This window comes from Apteryx mantelli, chromosome Z (assembly GCF_036417845.1).
Source record: "Apteryx mantelli isolate bAptMan1 chromosome Z, bAptMan1.hap1, whole genome shotgun sequence".
Classification (NCBI taxonomy): domain Eukaryota; kingdom Metazoa; phylum Chordata; class Aves; order Apterygiformes; family Apterygidae; genus Apteryx; species Apteryx mantelli.
The window spans coordinates 84,286,460-84,310,065 of NC_090020.1; the positions used below are offsets into that span (position 1 = coordinate 84,286,460).

Below are 23,606 nucleotides of genomic sequence, written 5' to 3' on the forward strand. Positions count from 1 at the left end.
GGTCTGCCCAGCCGCAGTGCAACAGCAGCCCCCAAAGAGCTGGTAGGGGCTGGCGTGTCAACACGTACTCAGGGAGCCCTTGATCCGTGGATTATTGACACGAGAGACCATAACATCTCTTTAGGAGCCATTACAGCCTATCGTGTCGGTACTTAGAGGGTCCTTAATCCGCGGGATTGACAGGCTAGACCGTAAATTTGTGTCTACGTCTAATTAGGCAGCTCTTCTTACTCAACATAGACAGTAACCATGAGAGCTGAAGAGCCTTCAGATCATTTCTTTAATTTATTAGCAAGTTGCCCACCCAATCGCTTACATTTGTCCTTGATCCCAGCAATGTAGTTCAACTTTACATAAAAATCCATATCTGGCCTCAGCATCCCCCCAAATTTTTGTTTTCTCACCAGCAATAACATAAAATCTCCCTGTCTGGAGAAAGAGAATCTCTTCCTCTGGAGGAAACCCTGCGCCTGAAATTCCTCTTCTGTCAAAAGCCACTTTGATGGCAGTTAAGTGTTTTGCCTGGGGAAGAAGAGGCTTTTGCACTCCATTTGTCCAAGTTTTATAAGGGCTGGTATCTGGAAGCCAAGATGTCGCCAACAGATCTGATCTCCTTGAGCCTGATGGGGACACAGCAGATAAAATCTGGCATCAGCCAGCAGGGGAAGGAGTCAGGGATTTCCCAACGTTTGTAGCTAGGGCTTCGGTCCAGACTCCTTTTAGGGGTGACCAGCTCCGTGTAGCCCTCCCAAACACTAATGGGTGCCCTCGACTCAGTCCAGGTCCACTGCCAGGTCCACTCCTACATTATGACTCCCTGGGGAGTCAAGCAAGAGTTTCCATCACCAGCACCATGGCTGGAAAAACCTCTTGTGAAATCTCTGCCAAGCTTCGGAACAAAAACGAGGTCAGGTTACGCGGTGCAGAAAGGACATCCGATCCCTGAGGACATCCCCAAAGGTTTCCACCCCAGCTCGGCAATGCCTCAGGCCAGGCTTCTCCCGGTGCGCTCCACGTGGTACCCAGCCCCAAACTTTGCAGGGTAAATCGGGGATGGGAGGCGAAAACGAGCAAACGCTCTGGTTGCCCACAGAGGTTGTGGAGTCTCCATCCTTGGAGATGTCCAAAAGCCGTCTGGACAGGGTCCTGGGCAACGTGCTCCAGGTGACCCTGCTGGATCCGGCACGGCCTTTGCCAACACCTGGGCCCAGAAGGGAAGTCAAAGCTTGGAAAACGTAGGATGATTAATACAAACGTGCATGTGCAGAACGGTGAGCTCCTGCATCCCGACGCCCAGATTTACCTCGTACAGGTGCAAACTGAGGGGAACGGGGAGGGGGGGCAAGCCGAAAAGAAAGAGCCGAAGTGAAACCCCCGAGCGCACAGCGTCCGCCAAACAAGCGATCCGATTCACCAACATCCCCCGAGTCACTGCCGCTGTCTAATTACGGCGATTAATCAATGGCCACGGCTAAAAACCGCCCCCGAGAAGAGAAGAACCTCTTCTGTGCCCGGCTACGTTCGCTTTAAAAGCCAGCGGCCACCGGTCTGCGTCTGCCGCGGCGACACGAGGGAAGGAGAGAAAAAAAAAAACACACACACCAAAAATGCCTGTCTGCCTGTCTCCGGCGGTTAGAGAGGAGCCAGCTGACTCCGGTTTCCTCCGTACCAGGCTTTGGGCCTCATCAGCCATGCAAATTATAGAGTACCGCGCTGTCTGAAGGCCGAATTTCGACTCAGCTCAGAGAAAAGCCTTAGAGGAAGGGTGGGGATGCAGAAGGCAGCCAAAGCCATTCATAATATTTACAGTAAATGGGCCTCTTTGCTGTTGTTTAGTATACAGCCCGTCTAATTATTTTTGAAGTTTTAATTTCACAGCGCCTCCTTTATCTGCCGCCGCTCCTCTCGCCCCCCCTCCAAGGTGTGGGAAACTTTGCTCTTTCTCCCGCAAGAGGCAAGCTGGGAATCCCTCCCTCGCCCCGGTCCTCTCCGAGAACGAGCCGCGGAGTTGGTTAGGAAAAAAAACGCTTCAAGGGGGGGACGCAGGGGTAGGGAGAGAGGCGAGACTTGTGCTGGACCGGCTGCAGGACCTTGGAAGCATCCTGAGATGCCCTCCAAGCCTGCGGACACCTTCTCACCTGCTTCTCCCTTGGATCTCCCCAGCCCTCCTCATCCCCCCGGCTTCGGAGTCGCCTGGCATTTGGGACCACTCGGCGTCACCCCATTTCGATGCCAGCCGGCGAGGTTCCCGCGGCTCCTCCTGAAAGCGCAACCGCCAAGCGCCCCGGCGCCGGCATCCGCGGCCGGATCCGGGGGGGGGGAGGCAGGGGGGATGGAGCCCCCAAACACTCCCGATCGGGACTAAAATGCAAGGAAAGCGAGAAAAAGCTCTCTGCCACCCCGACCAGCGGCACGACCCTGCAGGCTCTTCCCTGGGGGGGTGCCGGCACCCGCTCGCACCCCAGGGAAAGCCGAGGAGACCCGGCCCCCAGGAGGGAGAGCGGCAGCTCCCGGCGCTTTATCCTTCCCACCGACAACACGCAGCTACGCGGGTTACACGTTAAAAGGCTTGTAAAGGCCTTAATAAAACCCGATGCGTAGTAGTCTAGGGTTTCCAAACTGATACCTAATACCCAGATGTGTATTACGATTTTTTCCTAAATGCATTCCATACATACGCGCGCGCGCGCACACACACGCACGCAGAGCGTGGCCGCTAGTCTAATTTTAATAATGAAAAAAATCCTCTCCCTGCAGCACACTGACCTACAATTCTCCCCAAAGTTATTACAAGAGCGAAAACAGACGTTTAGCGGGGGGGGAGGGAAAACGCAAGAACGAACGGCACCCACCCTCCGCCGAGCGCTCTTTCCGAGAGGGTCGGGAAGCAAACGCCGGTCGCGCGGGGAGGAAAACGTGGAAAAACCCAGGGAGAACAAAAGTCCTTTTCACCCCCCGGCCGGCCGCCCGCCCTCGCCCCGGCCCCGCTCCGTAACAATTATGAAAACTGTTTAGATGGGATGGCATTTGGAACATTTACTGCATTCCAGCCAATAAATTCCATTCCCGGATCTGATGGAAAAAAAGCGCCCCCCCCCCTTTCCCCTTCCCCTCCCCTTCGCTTTCATTCCTTCTGTCTTGCTTTACAACCTAATACCCTGTCGACTCAGGGCCAGGGCCCTACTTAGGGGGAAAAAAAAACACCCAGCGCCAGACTGGAGACAGCCTGCAGACTGAAAAAGTTAATCATTACTTCTGTCTGCCTCCCTAATCTAATCGCGCCGGCCGCCGCGAGCCCGCGCCGCAGCTCGCGCCCGCGCCGGCCGCCGCGGGAAAACGGGCCAGCGCTGGCTGCCCCCCCACCCCCGCCGGCTCGGACCAAATCCGCGTGTCCCCTCCACCCCCCCCACCCCCAAACCTCTCGCTTTACTCGGGATTAATAATACTTAGCAATTATGGAGAATATTACATTCATTAAGTAATTAACCCTGCCGGCGCTCCCGCGGCGCTCGCTGGCAAGGGCCGGCGGCGGCTACGCAGCGAGGCGGCACGGGCAGCAACCCGGCTTAAAACCACCCCCCCACCACCACCACCGAAAACGTTCCCCGCTGCCCACCCCCATCGCTCCGTTTTGGGCCGCGCGAGGATGCGCCGCCGGCCGCCGCGCCGAGGACCGTCTGGTCGAGACCTAACCACATCGTGACACCCCAGGTCTTGCTTGGCAGAAGGGAGGCAGCGGGACGGAGGTTGCCCCCCCCCCTTGCTCGGTCCAGCCCCATCCTGCACCAGCTGCTCAGGATAAAAAAACCCCCAAAACCGCCTTTCTGCCATTTCTCGGAGGGCTTCGAGCGCGCGAGGCCCGGCCCCGGCGACACGCCGGGATACGTTTTCCACGCTCGCTCGGGCCGGCCGTGACGAAGAGCGGAAAGAGCCACGGGCCTCTCTCTGCGCGAAGATTTATGAGTTTGTTCCTGCTAATGAGCTTAAAAAAGTCTCCGCCTGCTTTTCCAAAGAAAACGCGTTCATCGGTTCAACCTCAGTGACGTAACCTCGGCCTCCCGACACGTTTTCCAAATAAAACTTCTGTTACTCGATTCCCGCGTCGCTGCTTCAAGCGGGATTTGGGGGATTTGTTCGCTCCGTCCGCTCTGCCCGAGAAGGGCCTGCAGCAACGCAACCCGCCCAGCCGAGAGCGACCGCGTCGTTTCGCAGCCCTCCCGCTACCAGGCTGGACCTCGGAGGGATAAGATCCCTTTTTTTCCCCCGCTATTTCGGCCACTTCCCTGCTCCGCTCCGCCGTGCAAACCGACGGCGGTTCCCGCACGCCCTTAAGCCGTAACGCCCTGGAATTTTTAGTATCTATAAATTAGAGCCATCAGCTTCATCACGGAAAGTCTGGAGCCAACCTGCCCGGTTATAAAAGTAAAGGACGTTTGAACTTTCACCGCCTTCTCCGACATAAAGCAGGTCATTGCAGAAGTTAATGAACACCTGAGCACGAGGCGATGGATAACATCAGCAGTGCCGATGCGTTTTTAAGCGAGGACAGCCGAGCCGGCGATGGGAAACCCGCTGCGGCAAAGCACGACGTGCAACGTTATAGCACGCCGGGCGATTTGCTTCCTTGGAACGCTGCTATAACGCTCACGTCGGAAAGCGAGCTCTTATTTCATCAACCCCAGCAGCTCTACAAACAAAATCTATTCCAAGAGAAAATTACCATTTGCAGCCTCATGCTCGCTTATTCTGTACACATATAGGTACCTACTTGCAACGATACTCGGACGGCGTAACGGCCCGGGCAGTTCTGAGCTATTCGCTTAATGCAAAAATTATAAATATTCAGCAAAAGGCTCGGAAAAATCCGCGCGAGCGTGCTGTGGGCCAGCAATTCGTCAGCCCACCCAAAAGACGGAGAGGCTCCCGGGCACACGCCCGACCCCTCCATCACCTCCTGCAACCCAGCGCATCCCTGCGGATGCAAGTTCTCTGCTGCCTCCCATACGGGCTTTTGAGTAAGAGTAAGGTCACGCGTGGAGCCAGCACGGTTCTGCATGGAGCAAGGGGGATAGCGGCAGCACAGTCCCAGAGTCCCACTGACGTCCCCAAAATTGGGGGACTGACCCCGGGAGCGGCAGCTTCAAAGGCGCTGCTCTCCCGCTCACCACGCGCCTGGGCTAAGTTCGGTTAAGCTAGGCAGGAGACACGGAGGAAAGTCCATCACCACCTGGACGGAGCTCCTCCACCTCGGAGAGCACCGCCCTGGCCGTACGTCCATCCGTCGCCTGGCCTGGCGGATGGCTCCCGGAGCACCCGAGGACCAAAGTGAGGATATCGAGGCTCGGTGGCCTGCTACGCGCAGTGGCCCACTAATATTTTTCGAGAAAGGCCCAGTAAGTGAGGTTGTGGCTTGACAGCACCAAAAATTTGGCTGCAGAGCTTCCAGTAAGAGATCCCAAGAGCTGAGCAATGACAGCAAAGCCCTGATCCGGCATGAACTTGCTCCGCCAACTCAAGTCGGCTGAAAACCATCATCGGGATCAGTGATACCCGTCGGTAACGCTAAGGTTACGGCAGGTCAGGGGTTGCCCGTCCTCCCGCAGCCGACCGAGCAGCGTAAAGCCAGGACCAACTCCGCTGACTTGGTGGACCACCACCGCGCACCCACGCCTGATCCGCACCAAACCCGCAGCGGCAGGTGATCCGGCAGCGCGGAGATCCTCGCGGAGCCACGGTCTGGGATGAGACCCACCAAGGCGGCCGGGGAAGGTCCTTCCCGCCCGAGCTTGCAGACGGGGCCGATCGCCGCAAGGGCTTCCAAGGAGCCGCTGCGAGCGGACGGCAGCGCTCCGGCGTTACTCAAAAACGCCAAGCCGAGGGGACACGGACCGGCAGGAGCCGAGGGGACAGGGCTCGGGCAGCTGAAGTTGCGACGCTTTTTGTGCAGCGAGGTTAAAAGGGTAGAGGAGGGCTGAGCCAGCTCTTACAGAGCTGCTCTTTTCTTTTTTTTTTCTCCTTCTTTTTTTTTTGCAAGTTAAAACCAAGATAATGACACTGGGTGGGGACCAATTTTGAGGGCTGAGCAGCCAAACCAAAATTAGTCTGCAAGCCAAGAGCTTCCTAGGCCTCACAGTTTGGGGAAGGAAGCTGAGAAAAGTCATGAAAAGAGTCTTCAGCAAAGTGAGAAGCGAGGCCGAGCGCAGCGTTCAAGCAAAGGTGACCCTGCTATTAAAATATTTTTCGACATAATGAAAATAAAATAAAGCGCTCAGCCGGCCTCTCGCCGAAAAACCAGGCCCCATGAGAACTTTCTGACGGGGGGGGGAGCTCTCCTTTTCTTTTCTTCCTCCTCCTCCCCCATCACTTTCTTCCCTTTCGCCAGTAACTATGTTTTCTTGTGTTTCGGTGTTTTTTTTTTTTCTTGGCTCTTTCCTCATAAAAGACTGATGTAATTTCCTGTCCTGTCCCAATGTTTCCTGTTAATTAACAGGGTGAAAGTTATCGTCACATATTTAAATGGCTACCCAAACGAAAAAATAATAATATATATATCTCGGAGAGAATGGCTCTCTGTTAATAAACATCACGTCACGCCGCGGGATGCTTCTCGGACCGTGGGGCAGGTCTTAAGGACCGGGACAACCGGCGGGGGGAGGAATTTGCACTTCCCCGCACCAGCTTTGCCCAGGGGGGGAGCAGAAGGAGCCGGAGGCGCGGGAACCGCCGCGGGAATGGGGAGCAGCAGCCCGGGCAGCGGTGAGCCCATGTGCGGGTCCCCCCCCTAGCCCGGCATCCGGCGCGTTAGGAGGCGAGCGAGGGATGGGGATGGAAAATCCCTGCAAGGCTATCCCAGCAAAGCGGGGTGGGTTTTTTTTTCTTGCAAAAAAATAGAAAAAATGCCGAAAGAGAGGAGAGAGAGAGAGAGAGAGAGAGAGGGAGACAGCCTGGCTGCTGGCAATGAGGTCACCCCGCCATCCCCTCCAGCTCAACAGGCAGTAACGTTTGGAGCATACACCCAAGACACCGCTTTTATTTAAAAAAAATAATTAAAAAAAAGGTCTAATCGAAAGCCAGAGGCCGGAAATCCTGCGGGACGGGACGCTCGGCACCCGCCATTCCCACCGACCTCAGCGCCGCGCAAGCCGGGGCCGGCTCCCGGCCATCCCGTTCCTCAAGAGCGGCCACGCCGCCAGCCCGGCGCGGGCTGGGCCAAAACGCGTGGAATTTGGGCAAAAAAAGCGAGGGGCAAAAGGCGGGCTCGCCGTCACCCTCGCGCGCCGCCGCTCACCGGAGGGCCGCGCGCCGGCCGTTAATAATATCCCCGGCGCCGAAAATAAACTGGAAAGGAAGCTCCTTTGTGACAGTAGGCAGGCGGCCAGGCGGCCGCGCGGGTCATTCCCGCCGGCCGCGGGAAGATGGTCCAGGCTGGCAGCCACCTCCGCCCGGCCTCTTACGGCATCGCCCGCGCGGGCCCGGGCCACCGCGAGACGGCACCGGCGGGCATCCCGCTGTGGGGTCTCCGGCTTTCCCCCACCACCACCAGCCCAGGGAGATGTTTCTCCTCCAGGCAGCTGGGTTTGGCGTTGGGATGCTCCAGCCCGGCACGCGACGCTCTGGTGGGACCCAACGTGGTGGGCGCATCTCCCACCGCTCGGCGCAAACAGGGCACCTCGCTCGGCAGGAAGAGCCAAAACCCGCGTTTCCACCCCGAAGCCGCCCACCCACGTCTCTTGGGGCCAAAGCGGCAGGTTTTGGATAGCCGCCCCACAAGGAGCAGGTCCCTCCGGCTGCCAGAAGACCAGGGATGAAGCATCATCCCGCTGCTGGACCTCGAGGTGGTGGGCACCCATCTCCCCCCACCTTGGAGCACCTATAAGGTGGCTGCGCCCTCAACCTCCGCGTTTAGAAACGACATCACGCTGCGTCCCCCCGTCCCCGTCCCCGTCGCCGATAGGCGCCCGGGGTTAATATTACTTGTTCCTATAGCGTAACCGATACCCGATCGCAGGCGTCGTAGATGGAAAAGCTTCAGAGCCCGTCCCTGCCAGCTCAGGACTGCTCCCTTACGAGTGTTTTTGTCCTGCCTCGTTTCAAATGTCCCAAACGATCAGGTTTCCGCCGCTCATTGGGACATTTTAGTTCGCGAGCAGATGCCGTTTCGCACCGGCCGCCGGCGAACGCCCGGGCACGCGCCTCCCCGGCACCCAGCTTCAGCGTTCGCTTCGCCTTCCTCCCGAGAAAAAAAAAAAACAAAAAAATACAGCGAGTTTAACGTCGGGAACTCTCCCGCCGGGTTTTTTTTTGTTTTTCCGCTTTTTAACCCGTCTGCTCCTGGGGCGAGGTTCCCCCTTAAAAACGGGCGCCGGGGCGGGTGCCAAGCGGCGGGCGCGCTCCCCTCGGCCGCCCGGCTGCCTGCCGCGGCGGTCAGATGATGCGCGCGGCTCCCAGCCTGGCAGGCGGCCGGCTCTGCTCCCGCGCCTCCGACGCCGGCGTCTCGGCGTTAACCCCCGATAACCTCCGGCGGCCCTCGGAGGCCCTTTTTTTTGTTTTTTCCTTTTTTTTTGTTGTTGTTTTTTTCCTTCTTTTTTTTTTTTTTTAGGGAAGCGGTTCGAAGGCACGGGAGGTCGCGTCGCCGCCGGGGCGGGGGGCGCGGGAAAGCAAGGGCGCGAGGCGGCGGGGCGTTTAAAAATAAATAAATAAATAAAATTTTTTAAAGGATGTAACGCTCCAAAATAAATGACTTGGGAAGGGGAGGGGGGGGGGAACAAAATTCCCAAGCAATTGTTTATCCCCGAGACAAACATACAATCCGAGCGACACAGGAAGATGTCTCGGTTTCGGATTATAATAGGATGCCGATTTGTAAATACAGGCATTTTGCAGGAGGTTATAAACTCCGCGCCGGAGGGAGGCAGAAGGGGAAAGTGCAGCCGGGAGCGGCCGCCCGGGATCCTGCCCACCCCGGAGCCAGGTGGGGGCACAGCGGGACCCCGCCGGGCGGGCCAGAGCAGCGCCGCTGCTCCCGGGAATAGCTCCAGGTTTCGGGAAGGTGCTCGGGCCGGGCCAGCAGGGATACCAGCGGGGATCAAAGACATAGTGCGACATTCCAGCCCCGCGCGACGAAATGCCGGCCAGCCGCCGCCGCCACGAATCCGACCGCGTTGGCTGGGAGGCGAGCTGGGCCACCCCTCCACGCCAGACCCCATCCCACCATGGGCCCGCTCCGACGTGGTGGGGTCAACGGGCGCTCCCAAGCTTGGGCCATGGGGAAGTTGGGGAAACACTCCGGGCTGGTATTTTATTAATAGCCCCTCATAAATTAAAAAAAAAAAAAGGCAGCTCGTGTCCTCGCCACCTCGTCTTGCTTTCTTGACGTAAGCTCTGGGCCTCCTGGAGACCCAATGCTTCATGCATCACCTTGCCTCCACCACTCGTGGCCAGGTCCCACCACGGGAACCAGGCTCCCACTGCTCACCCATCCATCCCCGGAGCCAGGCTGGCCACCCTGATCCATGTGAGCTCACCCATCCATCCCTGGAGCCGGGCTGGCCACCCCGGTCCACGGGAGCTCACCCATCCATCCCCGGAGCCGCGCTGGCCACCCTGGTCCACGCGAGCAAGGGGAGTCATAGCCAAACACATCTGGGAGCGAGGCAGCTCAAAACACAACGAAAACCGCCCCCCGTCTCCTCTCCACAGGGATTATTTTTATCTCCGCTGGGGTATTTTTGCCCCGCTCTTCTCCCTGAGCCGAGGGGACAAAGGATCCGGATGGGGGACACCCGAGCACCGTGGGAGATGCCGCCACCACCAGGGAGTCCTCAACCGCCCGCAAAGCCACCGCGGCTGAAAACCGAGAAATAAGGGAACAGAGGCTGGAAGCGGAAAGCGAGCCCGGGCGCCGCCGGGGAGCGAAGGGCGCATCCGACGGCAGACGGGGCGACAGCGGAGCGCGAGGACCGGCGGGGAGCAACGGCTTCACTGACGTTGCCTTAAAATCCGGCCAAGCCGCGCGCGGGCTCCGTGAGTTGCTCTGGTCTGATTGCGACCTCCGGAACAAACCTCACCCCCACCTTTATTTTCTATTTTTCTTATTTTTCCTCTGCTTTTAAACGAAGCTCACTGGGTCCCAGGGCTTTAACGCGGCCGGGCAGTTGGGATCTCCTCCCTCTCCGCACCACGTGCACGGAGATCCCCACCGAAAGGAAGGTCACGTTTTTGGGGAGGAACCCATCGCTTCATGAGCGACCCCCCCTCCGCCCCGCGGGATGACGTTTTCGCATGCGTTTGCTTTCCTCCTTTTTTTTTCCTTTTTCCCCCTTTTTTTTTTCTTTCCTCTCCTTCCCTTGCCAAAAGCATCAAGTCACGGGCTGCAGGCTCCCGACCTTCCTCCCGCCCTGAACTGAGCCCCATTCATTCTGCCGGCTCTCCGCGGGGCCGGGAAGGAAAACAGCCAGCGGAGCCCGGGGAAGGGAAAGGAGGCTCGGACGGGTTACAGCGAGGGGGCAACCGCTCGACGAAGCTCGCCCTCCCGCTGCCTCCGGGATTCGGCACCGAAGCTGCCTTCGGCCTCGGGGAGAAGGAAGCAGGCATGCCGGCGGCCCGGCCCGAGCCTCCCCTTCCAAGAACGGCTCCTCGCCCGGGATGGCGATTCCTTTTTTACGGCTCTCCTTACAATGTCAGCGTCTTTCCGCAACCCCCACGCGAGCTTCCCTGCCAGAAGAGCCGTTCACCCCCACCTGGCCCACATCCCAAATTCCCTCGTGCGCCGACAGCGATCCGCCTTGCTGAATCCTACCCTTCTGGCTTGGAGAAGGGGACGGGACCTCCCTTCCCCGGCCCTGAAACCGCCACGCCGAGTCCGGCTGAAGGCTACTACCACCAAGTTGGCATCAGCTGCCCTTCGCTGGTGGCCAAAGCGACCTCCTCGAGCCAGATGGGCTCGCAGAAGGCTTTCGGTGGCCCCGGCCAGAGCCGCTCCGTGTGCTCCTCAGCCAAGCCATCTCATCCGCTTCCAGATCTACCCAAGTTGGGTTTTCCCAAAGCCGCCCTTTCACGAGCCAGTCGCAACGCCGGGACGCGAAGACGGGCTCCGCCACTGGCCCCCAGCAGGAGAAGGAGACGGGAGGAGGCGCCTTCCCGTAGGGCGCCCGCGATGCACACCTGGCTATCGAAGCGGCGGGAACGAAACGCTCCGAACGCCCCCCAACCGCAACTCCTTAAAGCCCCGTTCGAACGCGCTCTTCGCCTAACCAAAATACGCCAAAAAAAAAGAAAAAAGAAAAGAAAAGAAAAAAGAAAAGAAAAGAAAAGAAAAGAAAAGAAAAGAAAAGAAAAGAAAAGAAAAGAAAAGAAAAGAAAAGAAAAGAAAAAGTTAGCTTTGGAGCATTGCTGCAAACTGCGTTTATTTTCCTTGCTTTGCCTGGGTCTCTCCAGTCGGGAATTTTCGGAGCTGCACTTCTGTGCGTGGAACGGAGATGCCAGTAAATCAGCGCAAATTCAAAACAAATGCTCTTTCATGTGGAGGCATTCGGCTTTGTTTCAAGGCCTGGGTAGCTAACCGTATCCCTCCGTGAGTCAACTCTCCTATCAGCTCCTCATTAAACTAAATGGCTACGATTACATTTGTGGAGGAAAAAAAAAGAGCGGTTAATGATCGTAAAAGGCTCCGTTTCCAGGCTTTTTTTTTTTTTTCGGGGGGGGGGAACCTTTGATAACCAAGACCCCCCCTCCAAAAAAAAAAAAAAAGAAATCAAATTAAATTTAAAAAATTACGCTCGAAGAGGAGGAGGGGGGGAATTGTGCTTTCTCCTGGGCTTTATTAATGCAACCTTCCCCCCCCCCGTGCCGGTGGAGCACCCCGGCCCGGTGTCGATGCGCCGGGAGATTAGGCGACCCCGGCGGAGGCCCCGAGGCCGGCGTTCCCGGGGCGGGCGCTGTGATTTCCTGCGCCCCCCCCCGCCGCCTCCCCTCCAGGAGCAGCCCAGACAGACGAGATGTTATCGATAGCCCGGAGCTCGCAGAAAGCCCCCTTTTAAAAGCTAGTACTTCCTCTGCTTATTTCGTGCGGCATCCTGCGGCGCTCCGCTCTCCCCTGCCCTCCGCTGCGGGAGGGGAAAAAAGGGGGGGGGGGGAAGAAAAAAAAAAAGGGAAAAAACCCACCTAACAACATCCTTATTGTGTTGTTTTGCTCCGTCCCTTTCTTCTTCCCCTGCTGCCCGAAAGCTATAGGCTCCAAAGCGAGGAAAAACCCAACATTCCCCCAAAACACACTTAAAAAAAAAGAGAAAAAAAAACGGCAACAAGTCGCTCTGCTCCCTCTCCCCCTCCATTTGATTAATTCTCATTAGGGCCTTTGAGCAAACAACACGCTCCCCTCTCGAATAACAGCCAGGCTATATATTACGCTGCAAGAAAAACAAACAAGGCGCGCTTGAAGACATCCACGGCAAGCGCGATTCCTGGAGAGAGCCAAGGGCGCGCGGCCGCGGCCCACGCGTCTCCCGAATCCCAGGCGGCATCCGCAGGCCGGGGCGGCAAACGGGAGAACGAGGGACACGCAACGCCTTCTCCGAGGTCGGATTCACGGTTTCTCCCCCGGCATCGCCAGCCCGGCCAAATAGGACCGATGGAGCAGATGTCCAAGCATGGTCCGTGTGCATCAACGTGGGGTGCTCAAACAGCAACGCGGGGTGCGCAAGCGCCGCTTCCCCCAATGTACGGCCCGCCAGCGGGTCTGGGGCTGCCCCACGGAGCGGGCAGCCATGCACTGCCTCCCTGCCACCCCCACGTAGTCCCACGGGCAAGGAGAAGACACGGCACAAGGTGCAGGTACCCCTCGGCCACAGGCCCACCTAGCACTGCCGGCCCGCCGGTACCGCCTGTTACAAATCACAGCGCAACGCAACAGCCGGGAGCGGGAAAACCTCGCAACTCGTGCCCACGAAACGTCACACGCAAGTTACCCCAACAAAAACACAGCCCACGACGAGCGTCCAAATACCGCGCTAGCAGTCCCAGAAACACGGCGGAGGCGGAACGAGGCACGGACGCTCAATCCTCCCGCGAGGGTACAACCGTACCCGCTCCAACGGTCTGTACCCTCTAGCGAATATATTGCCGGTATCACTTAGCCTTCCCCGGCACACCTCTTCCGGCCTCGCTCCAAAAACTGATGGAGCGTAAGGCTGGAATCCAAAGGAAATACGGACTTGGGAGGACGGAGAGCTTAGCCCGGGATTGTCAACACGTCTCCTCCAAGCAAGGTACTCAGCTGCTACCGAAAAGAAACCCAACTCTCCCTCTGAGCACGCCTTTCTCAACGACTCGCATCCTCGAAACTCCCCAGCGTGGCTTTTTTTTTGTCCATTCGGGTCCCCCCCCCACCCCCAGTCAACGGGAACGGCAGGGACGCAGGCAGAGAAGGGCCGGCCCGAGAAACGCGCCCGACGGTAAGGTCAACGAGAGAGGTCTTACCTGAAAGCCCCCCAGGGGCTAGACAATTAGTTCCCCCTGTTTCAGTGGAGGAAGGCACAGAGTCTGGACAATCTGCTGCGGCAGAGGGAAAGAACAAGAAATAAGTATACATTCGTTCCGTAGCACGCCGTAAACAACGCCGAGAGCAGAACACACATTCCAAAGCGCTGAACAGGAAGCGATTACTAATTGTCTGCACAGACACGGTAGTTCATCAAGATGCATCCACCCTAACTCATCGCCTCCACCAAGGCTCCGCGCCGCACTTAACCACCAGCCAATGATGATTACAGACTGGCAGAAATTACAGACTGGTTGCCATCTTTCTGTCCAAGTCACCGGCTAATGAAATCCAGCCCGTCATCCTTCTGACGTAACCGACTGAGCTCCCCAAACGCCTGAATTGTTGCTTTCTGCGTTGAATTTAGCCAACACCTGCACTCGCCAACGTGCAAACTGAAAGGGAAATGGCTAATTACTCTCCTTTTGCTGCAAACAGTCTAATGTTAAGAGTGCTCCCCTCATCAGCTTTGTCATCACTGGTTCCCCGCAGATCTCACATGCCACCGATCACCTCCCGTGAGCACAGCATGCACCTATGAGGCCTGGCCGGACAACACCTACTCCTCCACACACTACTGAAGGTATAGAAAAAGGTAAGATGGGATGGTTTTGGTCATTACGCCGGAAGACACAAGCTCAAGGAAACAACCGAGCAGAGCTGAAGTCAAGAAAAAGAGATCCACAAAGTTCACACAACCTTCAGGGTCTTGGCAGACTGTCGGTGAGTTTTGGTTTCATCAAATTTGGGCTCCCTACTGCCATCACTTTGCTCACTGCTTTATCTCAAAGCAAGGGCCACCACTCGGGAGGGCTGAGGCTTTTTTTCCCCCCTCTGATTAGTCATCTTTCCAGAATTGATCCCTGAAATCCTAGTGAAAAAAAAATGCGTGTGTGTATAACCTCGTTTTATCAGAGTAAAGTATAAGCCCTAACAGGAATATACAGTTTAACAGGATATACTTAATCAAACCGAAAACAATGGGGGAGACAGGAAATGGACTCACTTGTGAAATACTGTATATTATACACTCGCTAAATGCCTGGTAGTGTCTTCTGGCTTCCAGAGAAACATGCTTTTGCCTTTTTTAACCCTTTCCACTTTCTCATCTAGACAATTCCCCTATGCCCTTCTCCTGAGATGACTCCAACCGCTTTGGCTACAGACGCTGTCTGAACGCAGGCTGGACTATCCTGCACGTGGTGCCCCATGCTGGGCTCCGATCTGCCCCCGTCAGACGTGGCGAGCTCCCCCACGAGTCCCTGCGAGCCCTGGGGGATAAAGGACATGATTTGCCCTTTCCACGTCATCTTACTCTGGAGGTCATATATAACCAGGTCCTCTCTTAGCACGCTGGACGCTCTACAGAAGACCAGGATCTAATTCATGGGATGGCAGGAGAGAATCCTATCAGTATGTCCACTTGGGACTTAAAATACCTAACCCTAATGATGAGATTTACAGCAATCCTGCTCCAGTTTGGCTCCAAAAACAAGGGCCATTTGGAGTTTCTCCACTGAGGCTAAAAGCAAGGATAGATTCAGAGGCTCCTGAAACATCTGGGCCGCTCCCTGATCAGCAGTAACAGTCAAAGAAGAACCAAAGTATTTCATTATCATTGACTTCTCTTGACAGCTTCCAGCTCCCTTCCCATGTCCCAGTATCCAACAGCCACTTCGCTTTAACAATTAATCACAAAAATCCCTCTAAATCAGAGTGCCAGAAGTCTCCTTACAGGACACAGTACTGACATAGCCTTCACCCTAGAACAAGGATGATGATCCCACATGGAACAGGCAGGAAAGCATGGACCTCCTGAGCTCATAGCACTAAACATGGCTAGTTTTATCCTTGCGCAATTCATATCACCCACAGATTAGCCAAGGGCTCTTGCTAGTATGGGGTACTCAGCTCACTTTTAAGTTTGGCACGGAGGAGGTCATAGTCTCCAAGGTTTATGCAAGTCTACTGCATGCGAATCTCTTCCCAAAATCCTTCTACCACAGTATAAAACCATCGTGAAGACATACAGTTATTCCCGGTGGCTACTGGCCCAACCTTGCAAGGTGCCAAATATCTCCTGGAAGCTGCCAAACCTTCAACTCCCATGAAAATCAACACCATGTAAGGGCACGTGACTGCGCCTAACTCTCAGTAGGTTTCCTGCACTCCAATATTCAGGCACCACCTCGATCAGCCACCCAGGAGAGTGCGTGCACCACAGGCTCGTGCACAGCCCAGCCGGGGTCACCCCGCAACCATGAGTGAAACCAGCCCCTTCACTGGAGGGATCTCCTCCGGTCAGCAATGATGGAGATGCCTTCAGGAGCAGTGTCTAGACAGAGCCACCAACGGCTGGGCAGCACAGGCTAGTGCTGGGCCGGGGCAAAAGGAATACATGGGACAAGGGGCCCTAGCAGAGGCTACGGATGCATCCACGCCAGATGGACAAAATAGCTGCTTGAATCCTGGTGTCTGAGGGCACCACTGTCCTCCTCGCCTCCAACACAGCCACACGTGGTAGCTCCTGCAGAGACCTCAGGCTTGCGGAGCCCATGTATACCCCTCCGGGAGCTCAGCTTCACCCACTGCAGGCTCAGCAGCGCAGATCAGCCCCACAGGCTTGCAGCGGGAGCCCGGCCCCTTGCAGGTTACTGCTGCTGATGCCTGGAAATGCTCCAGATAAGAACTGGTGAGAGTCACCCCATACAACTTCTCCTTGAGGAACACATCTGAGCAAGCTGGCCCAGACCTACAGCCTTCCCGCAGGTAACATGGCTGTCAGAGAGCAGATCCTTCCGCTCTACAGAAAGCGTACGAATATCAAATCCATCAACCCACGTGGCATTTAGGTGACTGCAGCAGACCCTCTGGCTCCCTGTCTGTCCCAGCTTTCCTTAAGCAAATGACATAACCTGTCTGAACCTCCACCACCTCCAAAAAAGCGTTTGCGGTAATCCCCATCTAACACACTGGCAACCACTGCTGGAGCCTGGACACGCGCGGCTATGCCTACATATCTGTCTATACGAAGCACTTACGAGACTTAGCACCAGGCGCCTAAATATTTTTATTACCACTATCATGCTTCATGGAAAAGCACTGTGTCAGGTTTCCTGTTGGATGCACCGTTCCCTGCCACCTTTGCAGAGAGAGTTTTTCCAAGTCGCCCAACTATAAATGGAGGCATCGTTCCTAACCAACGTCCTAGAAGTGTGCTTGCAGCCCGAGGCAGCTCGTTTTAATCGCCCGTGTGCCAGGCTGCACACTTTCCCACCCTGACTTACTGCTCCTCGCTCATTTAGCCAAAGGCAAGCAAGATTCATCCCAAAGCTTGGAAACAGAGGAACCGGAGACCCCAGCACGGCGTTGTTGCCTGCTGCAAGCGATGGCCGTGATACCCAGGCACTAAATTCGCTCTTGTTCTCTCCACAATAGCCCTGACTAAAGAGGGAACGCGCAGGCACGCCAGAAGCAGAGGTTGCAAAAGCCACCTGCAATGACAGACTTATGGGCTCCTCTCGCGTCTGTCACTGCTCCGCGCGCCCCTGTTGCTCAGAGTTCAACCGCCAAATGGGTTTTTCTTTCAAAAAGGGAAAGAAAAAAAAAAAAGTGGAACTTTTTGGTGAGTAACCCAGTTGCTTCTGCGTTTCCGATTGGCAGCATTAATCACTTCCTATTGGCTGATACGAGCAACTTTTCCTTTCGAAATGGCACATTCATGCTCTGCGGCTTTTCTGTTTACACACATTTTGCTACCTTATGTCAACACTTGCTAATGAATAAATATATCACTCGACTAACTGAAAATGAGGTCCTGGCAAAGGCAGATTGGATGTTTAAACCCTGCTAATAGATTTATCCTAACGTCTTTACAGGAAACCGAAGGCAACCGTTAACCCTTCTTTCCTTGAGCTTCACGCGGGCAAGGATCCGCCCAAAACCCTTTGCAGATTGGTTTTATGTCCTGTGCCAGTGCCGTCAGTAGGTAAAAAACACAGGAAAGAAAGGAGGAAATTCGGCAGCTGAAGCTTTTTGGGGAGCGCTCCCTTGCCCAGCAGGGCAACAGCCGAAACGATGAGTCTTGCCCCAAAACAAAACGCTTAGCGACCCTCAGCCCGTGTTATGGAAGAGCCCTTTTCAGCCCAAACAGCTCCCAAGCGCTCACGGCGCTCGCGAGGGATGTTGACCATAATACTGATATCCCCTCATTCATTAACGGCCATTTATCTAGTGTTTTTTCAAAATATTTCGTGCTTTGCAACCCAACCGTTTGCTAAACAGCTCCGCTGACTTCCACACGGCCTCAACACACTTCCTTGGGAGTTTCTAGCGGGGAAAACACGAGAGCGGCATAGGGTCCAGCCTGACTTTTTGCAAATCCCATACCCTCGGGAGCCCAGTCCTCAGCAGGACGGGACCTGGCACCCTGGGTGTCCAAAGCAGCCTCACTTCTTGCCTTTCTCTCATTCTTTCTTTTCCAGCACGGGCTGAGGACAACCTCAAAACGAAGACAAACTCCACCAAGGCAGTCCCTTGGGACCTGCCTGGGCTCCGGAGGCAGCCAGTCCTGGGAAACTCAACACCAGCAATTTTAGGGAAACTGCTCTTTTGGCAAAGCAGGACCCGATACCAGCTTTCAGAAACAGCCCTATTTTCGATTCCCTTTCGACCGACAGACGCAACCGAGCCACCACCAACGCTTCTGATCCGCTAGTCCCGGGGGAGAGAGGCGGCGGCTTGGCGGAGCGCTGCCCCTCCCCGGCTTCCTCCCCATTTCCGATTTTCGCTAGCTCTTCCCTCTTTCCGCAATGCCAGCCCTATTTATCTAACACGGGGCGAGCCTGCCGCCAGCCAAGAGTTTATGCAGACGACCGCAGGAGAGCTGGTGCCAGCCTCAAATGGGCTTCTCCCCTGGCATCCCGACATTCAATTACAAGCAACAGGCATGCAGAGCTGCGTTACCAAAAAATAAAAAAAAAAAAAAGGAAAAAAAACCCCATGCTTTTCTATTCCCCTTCCTCATTTTTCCAACCTGACAAGGCGGGTTCAGACTCCCTTAAAACACAAAAAGATTCCTCCGAACCACACACGTCAAGTCTCCCTTGGCCCCTCAGCCATCGAAAAGTTACTTTTCCCAAATGACTCTGCCGCACCGTTTCCCGAGCTGGATTCCTATAAATTCACAGGCAGGCGTAGGGGCAAGCAGCACAGCTCGCACGTCCAGCCTCGGCGGCTAAGCCACGCCGGCCGGGCTTCGCGCCGCATGCACGGCGCCGGCCACCAGCAACAGCCAGCCACATCCCCAGACTTGCATTTTCTGGTCGCAGCCATCCCGGCTTCTCGAGCAAATCGGAGCAGCCAAGGCCTACGCTGCAATTGCAATCCCTCCTGGAGTTTCCTGCTCTCGCTTTTCTTTCCTTTTTTTTTTTTTTAAATCCTAGTCTGTGCAGAGGATTTCTTAAACAAATCACACGTTAATTCTTCCGGGGGTATCAGGAGGCGCGCACACACACACACACACACACACACACACACAGGCAGCCCAAAAGCGAAATGCATCAGTATAACAAAGGCAGGAGACATTTCCCCTGAGAAAGGGGGCTGTTTTCCCTTTTTATCTGAAGGCAGCAGGCTGCACGTAAAAAGGTCTACTCACCAGTTGGTTTGAGAAAATCCATCGGATATCTGGAGTAGGGTGGAGGGGGAGACTCTGGAATTAGAAAAGTAGAGAGAAAATAAAGGCAGAGCCATGAGAAAGAAGAAGAAGAAGAAGGGAAAAAAAAAAAAGAGAGAGAGAGAGAGATAGGAACTTATGATAACAGTGGCATTCTTTCAGCCAAACTGTTTGTCTTAGCTCTGGGGGTTGGAGGCAGGGCAGCGAGGCGGTGATTGCCTTGATATTTAGCTGTCAGATAAACAAAAGGGGCCGTCTGGCGCCAGTCTCCCTGCTATCTGCCGCTCGGGCTGTCTGAGCGGGGCCTCCTTGGCTCGCCGGAGCCGCGGCCGCGCCGGGGCCGCCCGCCCGCGCCAGGCGGCCCCCTAATCCCGCGGCACCGCGCCCCCCCTCCTCCCCCCCCCAAAAAAAAAACATATATATACGGCAGTATCTATGGCAGCGCATATGGCAGAAACTTTTTTTTTTTTTTTTTTTTGCATGCTCGCCGGGGAAGGGCGCCCGCGGCGCGGCGGCGTACCTAGCTCGCAGAGCCGGCTGAGGTGGTGCGGGTTGCAGCAGACGAGCTCGGGGTGCGCCTTGCCATAGGACTCGCAGCCGCAGAGGCGCTTCACCTCGGAGCAGTGGCGCAGGTCGGGCCAGCGGAACACCTTGCACAGCAGCAGCGGCAGCGGGTACCAGTGGGCGCCGAGGCGCGCGTCGGCCGCCTTGGCCGGCAGCAGCAGGCAGGGGGTGCGCGCCCCGCCGCGCGACTCCACGGCGCGCAGCAGCCCCTCCAGCTGCCGCTCCTTGAGCCGCTTGAGCACGGCGTGGGTCAGCGCCTTGAGTTCCGCCTCCGCGCCCGCCGCCGCCGCAGCCCGCCCGCCGCGGCCCGCCTTGCCCGGGCAGCAGCCGCGAGCGGCCGCCCCGGCCGCCGCCACCGCCGCGCCGCCGCCGCCGCCACCGGGCTCCGCCGCCGCCGCCGCCTCCTCGTCGCCGCCGGGCGCGCGGCTCCGCCAGAGCCGCCGGACGAGCGCCGAGCGTTTGGTCCTGAACATGCGGCACGCGAGGGAGGGCCCGCGGCTACAGAGCGGGCATGCCGTCCGCCACTCATGAAGGAGCCGGGCGCCGAGGCGCGGCGGCGGCGGGCAGCGGCAGGCGGCGAGCGGCGGGCGGGCGGCGGCGGCGCCGAGGCGCGCTGTGGCATGCGCCAGTCTCCGCGCCGGGGGGCTGCGCGCGGGGGCCCGCCGCCTGCCGCGGGGCGGGGGGCGGGGGCCGGCGCCTCTGCCCGCCGCGGAGAATTAAAAAAAAATAAAAATAAAAAATAATTTTTTTTTAACTAGTTGAGATGGGGAGCCGATGCTCCGCGTAAAAATTAAAAAAAAAACACAAAAAAACACAAAAAAACACAAAATTATTATTAATTTTTTAAAGGGAGCCCTCTACAGCGCGGGTCTGCGGCGCATCGCGCGCCGGGGAGGCGGGCTGAGCTTCCCCTCCTGCGCGGCCGCGCAGCGCGGCTGCAGCCCGCCCGCCGCCAGGGACCCTCGGCCTCCGCGGGGCCGCAGCTCCCATCAACCCGCCAGGCTGCGGGAGGGAGGGAGGGAGGGGAGCGCCGGGGGGCAGCGGGAGTGAGGCGGCGCGGGGTAAATTATTACCAAAAAAAAAAAAAAAAGCCAAAACGATGTATATTTAAAAAAAAAAACAAAAAACAAAAAAACAAAACCCAAAACACCAACCCTAAGATTTGGACGTCGGAATCAATTTAAGCATCTGTCGCAAAAGAGAAGAAGAAGCGCATCCAGAGTGTTGTATCCCTTTTTAAAGCGCAGGTCGTCCCGGTGTGGGGGTTTTGGGTGTTTTCCTCCTTCTTCCCGAAGATTTTAATCCATACACACACACACACACACACGCCAAATCTTGATCCGGCTGCTGCGAAAAGAAAGAAAAAAAGGGGAAAAAAAATAAAAAATAAAACCCACAGTGGGACCGTGTCCCTCCTTCCCGAGCGGCGTGCTGCCGGCGGGGGAGAGCCGGGCGGCGCGGCGCTGCCCGCCCCCCGCTCCGCGCTGCTCCGCGCCGGCTCCGCGCCGGTTCCGCGCCGGGGCGCGGGCACGGCGGGGCCGCTGTCACCCGCTCGCCGCCGCCTCCTGTGCCGGCCGCAGCTCCGCGGCGGTGCTTACATGGGCGCGGGGGGCAGCCGCCGGCGACCCTCTCCGTGCTGCCGGGGCGTCTGGGTTTTTTCTTTTCTTTTTTTTTTTCCTCCTCTCTCCTCCTTCCTTCCTTCCTTCCCCTCCTCCTCCTCCTCCTCCGCCGCCGCCGCCTCCTTCTGCTTTTTTTTTCTTCTTCTTCTTCCTTTTTTTTTTTTTCCCTTCCCTCCGCTCGGTGCAAAGGGGCGCCCCCCCCCCGCACCAGCGCCTCCGTCTTCCCCGGCTGCGGGCAGCCCCGGCGGCGCGGAGCCGGGCGCGGCGGCGCGGAGCCGGGAGCGGCGGTGCCTGCGCGCTCGGCCGCGCCCGCCGCCCGCCTCCCGCTCCCCCCGCGGCGGCTCGCAGTGCGCAGCGGCGCGGCCCCGGCCCGGCCCGGCCCGGCCCCGGCCCCGTCACGTGGGCGTCTAGACACCGTGTCGCTCCGGGAGAGAGAAGAAGGAAAAAAAAAAAAAAAAAAGAATTATATATTTATATATATATATATATATTTATCTCAAACCGCCTTGCGCAAGCGGCGGCTCGGGTTGCCGGGATGCGCCGGGGGTGCTCCGGCTCTCCCCCCCACCGCGGGCGTGCTGCGCGGGTGCGGAGCACCTCGGACACCCCTCGGCAGCCGCTCTGCCCCCCCCCCCTCCCCGGGGGGGCAGAGGGAGCCCCAAAAGCCTGGGCGTGCCCGAGGCGCTGCAGCCCGCTGTGAATATTGGCGTGAAAGAGTAAAACCGAGCCAGCCTAAAAAAAAAAATACACATATATTGTGGGCATTAAAAGAGGGCACGGCGTGAAAAGCAATAACGCTAATAATACTTTGCACTTTTACAGCACCTGTCGCCAGAGGAAGGGAAAGTATCTCGATGGTGGGTAAGGATATTGCAATTCTCGCAAAACGAGGAGCAGGAATTAACAGTCCAGAGTACTACTATTATTGCTGTCGGTACTACTAGCAATAATAATTTCTGGCACCAGAGGTACTTCCCGGATTCCCCCATTTTCATTCAGCCCGCGAGAACCTGCGCAGGATGGGGAAACTGAGACACCAAGAGGCTGTGCCGCTCACACAACCCTGCTGCAGTCCGCGGGAGAGCCGGGGTCTGTACAGCAGCAGAAGTCCCCGAGGGTCCCAATCCTGCGCGGTCTTACCCAGATGAGTAGCTCCCTGTCCGTATAATAAGTGCCGGCAGGATAAGTTGCTTAAGGTCACGCGGTGAAGTCGGTTACCGCGTGGGAAGTGGAACCCAAGACTCTTAAATCATGGCTGCTCTAAGCAAATCCAATTCTCCAACGATTGCGCTGAACTAAACAAGACAACAGACATAAAACACCGGAGACCCAAAACTTATTACTCCGGCGTGGTTCGGAGCTATGCACGCTGCACACGCAAGGTATATTCCCCGGATTGCCTTTCCCGGATGGTTCCCTTCGGTGCACACAGCATAGAGCTCAGTCTTGCAAATACTCGCGTGAGAAGGTCTGTGAGATGGGCCTGGACCATTATTTTCTGAATCTGGATCTAAATTAGTTAGAAGGGGATCAATTTGGGGGAAAGCTTAATGAAACTATACCAGCCCAGGCATAAAATCTGCTCGCCTGCCCTTCATGCTGAATAATGACAAAGTCACGGAAGAGAAAGAGCGTTACTCGCACCTAAGAGAAGAATTTAGCAAGGTCGGTTATTAAACAGGAGCCTGGGGAAGGCGATGGACCCCTAATTCCACCCCCGAAATTGGCTGGCAAATCAATTAACAGGCACAAGTGTAAGCTGCCTGCTAAGCGGCACATCGTAGTCTGCGGTTTCTGAGGATGCGGCTGCCTGGTACCCGACACGGCAGCGCCCGGAGCTCGAGGTGACGAAGGGTGATGTCCATGCACAACAGGCCGGATAGCACCCGAGTCTGGGGATGTTTTAGGTGGTTCAGGGTATGGTTTACTCCCACGTAAAGGAATAAAGCCTTAGAGGCTTGAAAAATGGAGAATTGATAGCATCCTTAATTTAACGTCTTGTTCACAAGCCTCCAGCGTGACCCAGCTCATTGAGGCTGATTTCCTCAATTTCCGTATGGGAACGTACCGACCTTCAAAACCCTTTTCCGCTGTGATGCGTATGGTAACTTGATAATTAAAAAAAAGAGTTCATTCTGATTCCTCTGTCTGCTGTTGCAAGACAGTTACACTGGACATGCCCATTAATATGTGCATTACACTTTTTTAC

General features: G+C 56.5%; 1 protein-coding gene across 2 annotated transcripts in view; it reads right to left on the bottom strand.

Moving 5' to 3' along the window:
* The window catches only part of SMAD7 (SMAD family member 7), a 28,095-nt gene extending 7,705 nt beyond the window's left edge, over nt 1-20,390 (bottom strand). The window contains exons 1-3 of one of the 2 annotated variants that reach the window (XM_067315786.1): nt 19,735-20,390; nt 19,197-19,250; nt 13,477-13,548 (exon numbers count right to left, since the gene is read on the bottom strand). In XM_067315786.1, the coding sequence (XP_067171887.1) occupies nt 13,477-13,548; nt 19,197-19,250; nt 19,735-20,251 (643 nt within the window). In that variant the 5' untranslated portion in view covers nt 20,252-20,390. Of the gene's footprint in view, nt 1-13,476; nt 13,552-19,196; nt 19,251-19,734 lie in introns of both variants that reach the window. The other variant, XM_067315785.1, reaches the window with a different exon arrangement.
* Between the last annotated feature and the right edge of the window lie 3,216 nt (nt 20,391-23,606).